The sequence below is a fragment of the Rhea pennata genome, chromosome 12 (assembly GCF_028389875.1).
Source record: "Rhea pennata isolate bPtePen1 chromosome 12, bPtePen1.pri, whole genome shotgun sequence".
NCBI lineage: Eukaryota > Metazoa > Chordata > Aves > Rheiformes > Rheidae > Rhea > Rhea pennata.
The window spans coordinates 8,544,604-8,554,482 of NC_084674.1; the positions used below are offsets into that span (position 1 = coordinate 8,544,604).

The window sequence follows — 9,879 nt, forward strand, 5'->3', positions numbered from 1 at the left end:
AAACCTAGTTTTTATTTGTAGGAGGAACATTTATGAGTGTTTAGCCTCTAGGTCTGCTCATAACGGCAGGCACCAGCCCAGGGACAAATGCCACAGAGCAGCACCTTACCTGTTGAGCTTCATTTCAAAATCCACCACATCAACTCAAGTTCCTTCTTTAACTCCATCCCACGTTGCACAAACGCCTCCTGATATTGCACAAAGACACAGTCCTTCCTCTCACAAAACAACTTATTTGCAAGCCTCCTACTGCAACATGTCTTTCCTTTGCAACGACTTCTACTACAAAACATCCTGTTAGTTTCTGGAAGCAGAAAGGCTTTTTAAGTCAATGAGTTAAATCTGGCTATTCAGATAGTGTTGATTTAAAGGGCAATGTATATGCTAATTTTTGATCCTTTCTGCTTAAAAAAAAATCCACCAAAACTAAATCATTTTCATCTCTTTCTTTCAGACAAGGAAGAGAAAATTAAAGGGATTGCACTGTTTTGTTGGCTCCATCATCTTCTCTGCTTTATTAGAGGTGGTTAAATTCTTACAGAGGATATTCTGCTACTGAGGTGCAGGATTGTCTTTTTGTACCTTGAAAGGATATTACAGTAGGCTAAATACTGGTTGTCAGATAAGACCTTATAGGCAGGAATAAAACCAAAGATCAGGATCATGAACATTTGCTACTGAGGATCTGACCCTGCCCAGGTCCATGCCCAGGCCGTCAGCACCACTCAGTTGCACTACGTATGCTTTATTAGCTGTCCTTTTCCCACCATTCCTAGTCCTGACTGTCTCTTAGCTTTTCTGGTTCCTCTTCTTCACAGTTTCACAAAGTAATGAACTTAGCTGACTGACATGATTAATTAACTCAGCCCTGTGGTCACACAACTTCTCCTCTACCAAAGACACATTGCAAGCCTTGGATTCAATTTCCTCAGTGGTGCTCATTCAGTAAAAACTACAACAACAACTAAAACAAAATAGACACGCTCCTTTCCAAAGGGCTAATGGTGGCGTGGAAACCACACAAAGTAAAGTCAATGTTTACCAAGGGCTGCAATGGGTTTCTCCTTTGCTGCTAATTTTGGAAAGTGATGCCTGTTATGGGCAAGGCCTAAGGCTTAAGTTCTCCAGGGCTGACAAGAGAGCCATGGAGAGCTAGTTGGCCATGGCGTGCCAGTAGCCCTGTCTCAGTCTGGGCAGGAACGTGGTCCTGTAGTGACAACCCATCACCCCACGGGCAGCACTTGGGCTTGGAGAGCACCGACTGCAGTCCCTTGGGATGAAGTGGTGCTGGAGGACGTGCTCCAGCCACCCACCGCTGCTCAGCCCTGGGGACCAGCCCAGAGGCAGTCCACAGCGCACCCTCACAACGTGCGAGGTCCACTGTGTCACTCCACAGATCTGCTTCTGCCGGGACATAGCCTACGATTTATTTCTCTGCACAGAAGTGAATTCACCCAGGTTTCAAAAAGACTTTATTCCGTTAAAAGGAAATAGCATAAGGTATTCAGACATTTAGCATTATCTCTGTGTGCTTCACTGTACGAAACTTTCCTCATAATGTGCGTAGCTATTTCTTCTTTTATAGCACTGATCACTTTGTGGTTTTCACATTTCTGATCTCCCGCAGCAGGTCAGACATTAGAGCGAGACTGACTAACAAAATCATGAAGTCTTCAAAATCAATTTTGTTCTCCGACTCCTCATCCAGGGCAGAAATTATTTCCTGGTATTTTGGTTTGCTTTCTTGGCCCTGTGGAGAATTTTAATGAAAGATAGTTAGCATAAAATTCCTTTCTTCCCACTCAGGTTTTTATGTCCGTGTTCATATTGGTTTTCCCTGAAGGTATCCCAAGAAATTCAACTAGAAATATTACTGCAATCAGACAGCAGAACAGCCAGCCCTCAGTTGCTGCCCAAATGCAGAATATATCTTTTCAAAGAGACCTGTTCTGCACCGACGGCCTGGCAGTGATGAGAGTAGCTGGGAACTGCGGTAGTGTGCCAGCAGCTCCAGAGGACACTACTGGGAGAAGTGCAGTCCTCTCCATGTCCAGCAGACTGGGGAGAGGAAACGAACACAAACCCACCTGGCTTTAATGTTCAAGACAGATATTTGAACACGTGCTGTGAAGTTTGCAGAAACTGTTAAGTTTAAATACATAGCTTCAGCAGCTGCTGCTTCAGGTCCTCCCTGGTATTTGGTGCTCTGGCAAACAAATGAGTTCCTAAATAAATGTATTGGGTTTCTTCTCCCCACAAACGCATGGTCCCTTCTCACAGCGTGATTTTTCTTTTTAATCTTTAAATTTTTTACAACTGTGCTGTTTCTTAATGAAGATGCAGACGGGCATGTCAACAGTGGTTTACTGGTGTCGCTCTCCTCCTTGAGCCCTGTGTTACACACAGGCTCGAGTCACATCAACCAGCTCCTCGGAGATGCTCTTAGCTGGTCGCTGAAGTCCCGCTTGCGATGGCCCCGCGGAGGGGGGCACCGGCGGCTGCGGGACGCCCTCCCCGTGCCCGGAACGGCCGCGAGAGCCGCACGGGGAGCCCGTCCTGCTGGCGGCCCCACCACCCCCTCACCTCTATGAACCTCAGAAACTGGGCTTGCAGCAGGCTTTTGGCTTCCCCTTTGCCCAGTTTGCCCTCGGGGCCGGCGGAGTTGTTATACACCAAAGCGGCGGTTGCAAAAGCTTTTTCAAGGTCTGAGCCTTTCCGAAGAGCTAGAGGGAGAGAAAGAGATGCAGGCTGGTGTTCGAGATATAATTGAAAGGAACCCGTCAGAAACATCCTGAGTGGGTGGAAATCAGTGTAGTTTCATTAAAGTTAATGAGCCTGCAACTGTTTATACCCGCAGAGGGCCTGGCCTACATTTTACTGGGAGGGGGCCAACAATACACCTTGCATCCCAGAGCCGCCACGTGCCCCCGCAGGAGGCTTTCGAGCCCGGCGACGGGGTTCACGCGCCGGGGACCTGCCATGCCGGGGTGGGGGGACCGGCCACCTCAACCACTCTCCCGGGGCGTGGGGTGGTGGCACGGGGACCGCGTCTGCCAGAGACCCCCCTCCTCCTCCTGTGCAGACTCGGGGTGTGCAAGGTCTCGGCGGCTCTGCTCAGCCACCCCCCTTTTCTGCTGCGTCCTGGGGAAATCCAGCCCCCCGCGGTTCAACGCCGCGGTCGCCTTACCTTTGACGGAGGCCAGCTGCCTGGGGATAGGTATGCTGGTAGCGAGAGAGGAGAGAGGCACAGTTACCACCTGACGGCTCCATCGCAGGTGCATGCAGGCTCTCCATGAGAGCGTTGCCCATTTCTAGCTATTTCGTTTAATTCCCCCAAAGGCGAGCGGCTTTCCTTTACCCCCGAAGGAGCGAGCGCCTCCACGATCCGCCGCTCCCGACTCCGCACCCAAGCAACGAACCCGGAGCTTTTAAAAGCCTCTCATCAAGCAACTTGACTGCCGGAGAGGGGCATTTCGGCACGTTTATAGTTCACTTCTCCAGCACGTGCAAGAGCGCCAGGAAGTTTCGAGGTTTTTTTCAGCCCAACCTGCGGCGGCCGCCCGCTCTTGCTGCCCCTGCGTGCGGGAAGCCTCCCTGCTTTCCCTTAAAGCCCGGTTATTTGTTTTGCTAAAGCGACTGCCGAAGACGCACGGAGCGGAGCGGTCGCCTACCGTCCGGGCACGGGCGCCGGCGGGCTCCTTCGGGGCTCGGCGCGGGCGGGCCGGCCGGCGGAGCGCCGCGCCGCGCCGGGCACGCTGGCTCTGCAGCCGCACATCTCGCCGGAGCCCGGCTGTTTCGTGATCTCCAAGCAACCCGAGCAAGAGCAAACAGGCGAGCGGGAGCTCTGCCCCGCGGCCCTGCCCTGGCGACTGCCTGCCCACGCCAGCCCCCGCGCGGCCTGCCGTCCCGGCGTCCAAACCGCCCGGAAAGAAGAGACTTCACGTAACAGTCCCCGTAACAGGGGACTGCAACAGATGGCCTGGAGAATTAAAATGTTTTCCTCATTTAGTAGAAGCTAAATTACTGAAGGCTAATGAATAAGGATGTTCACCACCTTACTGTTCCTGGATTTTAATTATCTTAAAAAGCATGGGAAAAGAGAACCTTTAATTTTCCATCTAAGAGTGTCATTACTCAAACAGTTCAGAGCCTTTTTTTGAGAGGTTTTAAGCTGTCTTAGATCTCTAGTGCGTTCTTTAGGACTGGCTCATGAATAAAACAGAGCCTGTAATTGCAGTGACGCAGCCAAAACACATATAATCAATGCTCATTATCCCATCAATTAACACACTAAAATTAAACAAGAATTCAGGCTTAGTAATCTGCCAAAAAAAAAAAAAAAAAAAAAAAAAAAGAGCATCTTGATATGTTGAAGTGATAATTCCCTTTTGCATCTGCTGACCTCCGCCGCATGGCATGAAGAGCCTCACCTCCTGGTTAATGTCCAGGACAGCAGTGCTTGCTCTTAGCATCCAAGGTAGAAAAAGAGAGCGAGAAGGAGACCCTGTTGCACGTCGCTGGGCTGCTGGCAGCGCCGGGGAGCTGGCTTGCGAAGCCAGCCTGCCGCATTTTGGGTTGTTTCCCTTGCAGATCAGATTTCAGCTCACTGCTTCTCTTTTCTATTTTTTTTTTTTATTATTTTTTTTTTAACTCAGACTTCTCAGCGGCTGCGCTCTGGAGCAGGTCATTTGCTTTGCCGGGACGTTAACAAGTTCAGGCAAGCCTGGGCGACGTTAGCTCCCTAGCATACATTAATAAGCGCATGCAGGAGTGTCAGCGCGCGGCGCACAGCGAGTTGCACGAGGGAACCCTCGCCTTTGCAGACCGTCAGCTGTGAAGACAGCACGATTTCGGTTTTGTGCATTGACACAGTAATCTGGCCAGCCCCCAAACGCGGCAAGGTGTGCCGGGAGCCGGCCATCTGCTCTGTAGCTATTTTGATACACTCTATTTATGTTCGAAATATCCAGGTGCTCTCATCGGCCGATTTTTAGCACGTTTCACTCGTTCAGAGCATTGTCTGCACAGAATAATGCAACCTCATCCTTACAGCTGCAAAACCTTTACGGGCAGTCGCTTTGCAAGAAGCCACTGTCGCCACCCCATTTTTGGTATTTTCCTGGAGTCTTTCCATTCCTTTGACCTACTCCTTAGAGGACTTCTGCAGTTCAAGGAGACCCACGTTTCTAAAGCGCCGGATGGATGGCAGAGCCCTGGCTCCCTTTGAGACGCCCCCATGCCCCTAAGGAGAGGCAGGAGTGGGCAAGCCCGCACAGGCACAGGTACAGCCATGGGAGAGAGGCTGCGGCAATACCCAAGACCGAAGACGAGGTCAGACTATCCCCACTCAAGACCCCACCTCTTCAGGAAACCCTTTGGTGGCTGCCGCAGAAGTGCTGCTAACTGGCACCCTGGGAGGTGATAGCCTGAGCTTTTTGTGACCAGACCATGATCATTTTGAGCTTACATGACATTTTTTTTTAAAAAAGAACTGAACCTGAGAAGTCCCCACTGCATCTTCTTAGCCCAAAGCAGGCCAGGCTACCACAGCTTTATACTATTTTCCGATCAGTTCCTTAATGGGGAAAAAGCTAGCTGAGGCAGCAGGTCCAAGCGCGCTCAACCTACCAACGCCAGCCAAAACCTGCAGTGCCTTCAGCACTGTCCATCCTCCCCTTCCTCCCCAAGGCAGCAGGAGATGCCACTGGGTGCAGGGCCTTCTCCTGCTCTTCTGGATGGTGGCATGCCCAGAGGACACACAGAGTAGCCCGGTTTAACAGGCACGAGGGATGGTATCTTCGCTGCTGGAATGAGCAGCACATTTTGCACAGTGTAATTTAGCCAACGGCTGTTGCACCCTGCTAGTCGCAGAGCCAAAGCCTCCCATGGCCACCGCTCTCCAGCAGCTGGTGCTTCTGGGTGAGGATACATGGGAGCAGCCAGCGGCCAGGTTCAGCCCAGCCCGGTGATCTCTGAGGTCTTTCCCAGCATGTGAGAAATCACAGCATGGATTTATTTCAGAGGAAAGCTGTGATTGCTCCTCACTGGGGGTGGAGGGGAGGAGTCCCAAAGAGCATGAAACTGGGGCCAAGGGGACCAAACCGAAAGGGGTGAACAGATCCCTCTGCAAAGAGCAGAGGTTCCCGTCGGCCCCGAGGAGGAGCAGAGCTGCAGCCTGGGGGAGCCGTGTTGCTAACGGAGCCCGTGGGCTCGAGGCGCCCCAGCTTGGATCCAAACCAAAGTAGAGCAGAGCTGATGCCAGCCTCCTGCTGAGCCTTCTCAATCGCCTTTATTCAGCTAACATGCTGCTAAGCATCCCCCCCCCCAAAAAAAAAAAAAGAAAACAACCTCCAAACCTCTGCATTTATTTCAAGAGCTGGGAATGAGGATTGATAACTAAAAACTTAACACTTTGACCCCTGCTATCCTTCTACAACTGCGTGTCATGCTCAATCCTCAGCCTGGGATTTAACTCCAGGGTCATTAATGATTAAAATATTAATGAATCCCACCACTGAGCTTGAGCAGGTAAAATGTCATTTAAGGAAAGCTATTAGAATCAGGTTGCCTGTGGGGAAAATGTCGTTTGTCATTTCATGTCTAGGCGCTTTCCCCAAGCGCGGCACGGCGCTTTGCCCAGCGCAGCCTCGAGGGTGCCAGGGAGCTCAGCAGCTGCGGGAATCCCCGGCACTCGGCTCTCCTCAGCTGCATCGAAGGTCTTACTTGTAGAGGATGATCTCAGCATGTTTGGTACATGATTAATTTTCAGATGCAACTCAGAAAACAGTCCTACGAAATAATTTCTCCTCCAAGAAACATTTGGTTATAGGAAATGTACACTAAAAAAAAAGAAAAGGCATCTGCACTCAGCAAAAGCTACGGTCTTAGTAAAGAAAGATGAAAGAATAAAAATGGAAGAAAAGAAACTAGTAGCTAAATGCAACAGTAGGAATACCTCTCCTGCTCAATTACTAAAATTTCATACCAAAATGCTAAGATCTTCTTGGAAGGGTGTATGGCACTGATGAAGGAAGAAAAGCAGCACGTGATTTTAATACTGAAATGTAGATTATTGCTGCTGTTAGAAAATTCTGGGAGAAAAAGCTCTAGATTTTAATAGAAGGAAAGAATAAAAAGTAATCCCACAAAAGAATAAAGTCAGGCAGAGCATAAGCTAGCATAAGCTAAGTAGCCCATTAGTTCACCTGTATAAAGACTTTGACTCAAATCTGGCTTAAAACTAGTAGACAGAGAACTAAATACTTATAATATGATGTGGCAAAATATGAGAAGTTTTTTCTGAAAAGGATGAAATAACAGCAATTTTAATTCTTTTTTTTTTTTTTTTTTTTTTTTTTTTTTTTTTTTTTTTTATCTGTCTGGAGTATTAAATGTGAAACTCTGGAGAGAGATTGTCAGGAGCAGACTATAGACAGATGCAATGAATGTTGCATGCAGCTGCCTCTTTCATCAGTACATCAGAGGTTTGGCCAGAAATAATTCAGGGCTGGAGCTCTATTTGCTCATCCAGATTCAGAGCATAAGCAAATTGGAAATAAATTGGAAATAATTAACTTAGGTCAGAAAATTGCAATACAAATTCATGCAATAAGCTCTCTGCGTTCTGGTCACCACTCTGTTATGGGCACCCTGATGGCCACGGAGGAGGTATGGACAGTCATTGGGAAAGTACTGCATACTAAAGAAATATCCAGTCAAGCAGAAGCACAGTCCTATGCGCTGGATAAACTCATCCTCGTGTCCTTGATGTGCCAGGCAGGGAGAAAAGCAGGCTACAATGCCACGAGGTACACCAGAGCCATGCTCCCCGCCTTCTCCGTGGAGAACATTAAGATGTAGCTCAAGAGCAATGCCAAGAAGCTCCTCTTGCTCCTTGGCTTCAGACCAAGAGCTGGGAAACGTTAAGACAACACCCAATCACACATTCGTCCTTGGCTGGGGACTGAAACATGTCTGCACAGTGCTGCTGTGCATAGCAGAGGTACCAGCTTGCTCCGGGTGTGGGGGGTTGTCAGTACTATCAGCCCTTACATACGCTGTGGATAAGTCTGAGGAGGAATTTGGGCAAATCCCTCTCCTTTCCCAGGGAAAAGGAAAGGCCTGAGAGAGCAGGTCCTGTGCTCCCCTCTCCCCCACCACGCTCAGAGGTGTCCGCCTCTCCTCTAGAGCTACACACTTGGCAATGCAAATGTGCTCCCATCCAGGGTAGCTGAGAAATAGGCTATAAAGAGAAACACATGGGAAAACAGGAGGGCCAGCACAGAAGATCAAGGAACATGTTTTTTTCCCAGGCTGACCTAGTTATTTAGCTAACTGGCAGAGATATTCACTAATGATGAAGCAGGAAAGCAATCAGTCTGCCAGCAGCAGTTTCACAGAGGATGCTAGAGTTTATTTAGCTATTTGTCTTAAAACTGGTAAACATCAAAAATGGTCTTTTTTCTATTGCTGCTTAACATTTTGCTACACAGCCACTATTCCCATTTCAAATAAGCTTCCAATTTCTCAGCAATTACAAACGGATGTGATAAGACTTGAACAGAGGAAATATTCAGATATATTCCCTTATGTAACAAAGGCAAGCGCACATACCATTTTTGTTTTCACTTTTGCTCCTGCCACATTCTATTAATCAGAGATGTTATAGATGAAGAGATTTTTCATCCCTCCTAAGTCACAGTGAAGACTATTGTGCCCGAAGGATATCTCAGATAGCGATCAGCTCGTCTATATTGTGTGGCAGTGAGGAGATAGTGTACCTATTCCTACTGAATAAAGCAAAGTGCAATTCTTTTCTGAAAAATGCATCTTTTTCATGGCTTTTGTAAACTTTTCCATCAGCTCTGTCCTTCATGAGAAAATCTGTGCTTCATCTTGAAGTTACACAAATAATACTCAAAATAAGTCAACTTCCTAATTCAGACCCCAATCTTACATCAGGAACTGCTTCTGCTGTCCCTCCAGAGAGGTCAACTCTTGAAGCCTAGAAAGCTGCAGTTCTTGTGCTCCAGTGACTACACAAGAATTTCAGCTTGTTTGAAATATAAGAATGAACCTAAGCAAAATTCAAGTTTCCAACCCTCTTCATTGCATAAAAAATTTTGGAAATGTGATCCTGCTGATCTAGAGGGAAAAGCTGATTAAAAGAAAGCCAGATCGCACGTAAAAACTTCTCCACGTGCTTCTATGGAAGGGCCTAATGGAGACAACTTGGGATATCCCTGATCAGCTAACACAAAGTAAACTTCTTTCAAACAAAAACGATGCATGGAGAAGTGGGACTGAATGGGCCTGGGGGTATAAAGAGCATACTTCCATCTCCTTCCCTGCCCCACTTGAACAGATTTCAATTTCTTCTGACTTGTCTATATTTAGCATTTTCCAAACTTAAAAACCACAGAACAAAAGAACTGAAAAACCAAATTTTCATTGACCTGGGTTTTGCTCCAGTTTGGAATATAAGGACATTTAGATATTCAGGTTTGTCCTTTCTACAGCACTGGAGATGGCTTTCCAGCAATCCCTGGCACTGGCCTACTTAGTACAGCACTAGGCTAATTTTTCTGACAGGTGGAAAAAAAGATGATGAAACAGGCAGATACTAAATTACAAACATTTAAACGATTTTTTAAAATTTATGATACTGACCTTTAACGACAAGTGTGTCTGCAGATGTCTTGTACTTCGTTGTACATTAAACAATCCTCAGGAAAGTGCTGGCAAACAGTAAGACTATGACTGATAAGGTCAAGCACACAGATAATATTCTATGCATCTTTTTGGTTGTTTTACACTGACATTTTAATACTACCATACTCCTAAAATATGAATTGTATGCAATAACTTTATTAGGGTCAA

At 47.5% G+C, this 9,879-nt stretch overlaps 1 protein-coding gene across 1 annotated transcript; it reads right to left on the bottom strand.

Moving 5' to 3' along the window:
* Positions 1 to 1,591: 1,591 nt before the first annotated feature.
* SNTN (sentan, cilia apical structure protein) lies at positions 1,592 to 3,281 on the bottom strand. Its single transcript, XM_062585896.1, has 3 exons — positions 3,188 to 3,281; positions 2,584 to 2,723; positions 1,592 to 1,750 (listed from the first exon to the last, which is right to left on the bottom strand). Exons 1-3 carry the CDS (start codon positions 3,279 to 3,281, stop codon positions 1,592 to 1,594), a joined length of 393 nt encoding a protein of 130 aa, XP_062441880.1.
* Positions 3,282 to 9,879: the final 6,598 nt, after the last annotated feature.

Excerpts from the sequence above, each read along its gene's own strand:
- SNTN (XM_062585896.1), bottom strand. The coding sequence starts at position 3,281 with ATGCACCTGCGATGGAGCCGTCAGGTGGTAACTGTGCCTCTCTCCTCT. Across the intron at positions 2,724-3,187 it reads GCAGCTGGCCTCCGTCAAAG|CTCTTCGGAAAGGCTCAGAC; the intron begins GTAAGGCGACCG and ends CTCTCCCTCTAG. Across the intron at positions 1,751-2,583 it reads AGTTTCTGAGGTTCATAGAG|GGCCAAGAAAGCAAACCAAA; the intron begins GTGAGGGGGTGG and ends AATTCTCCACAG.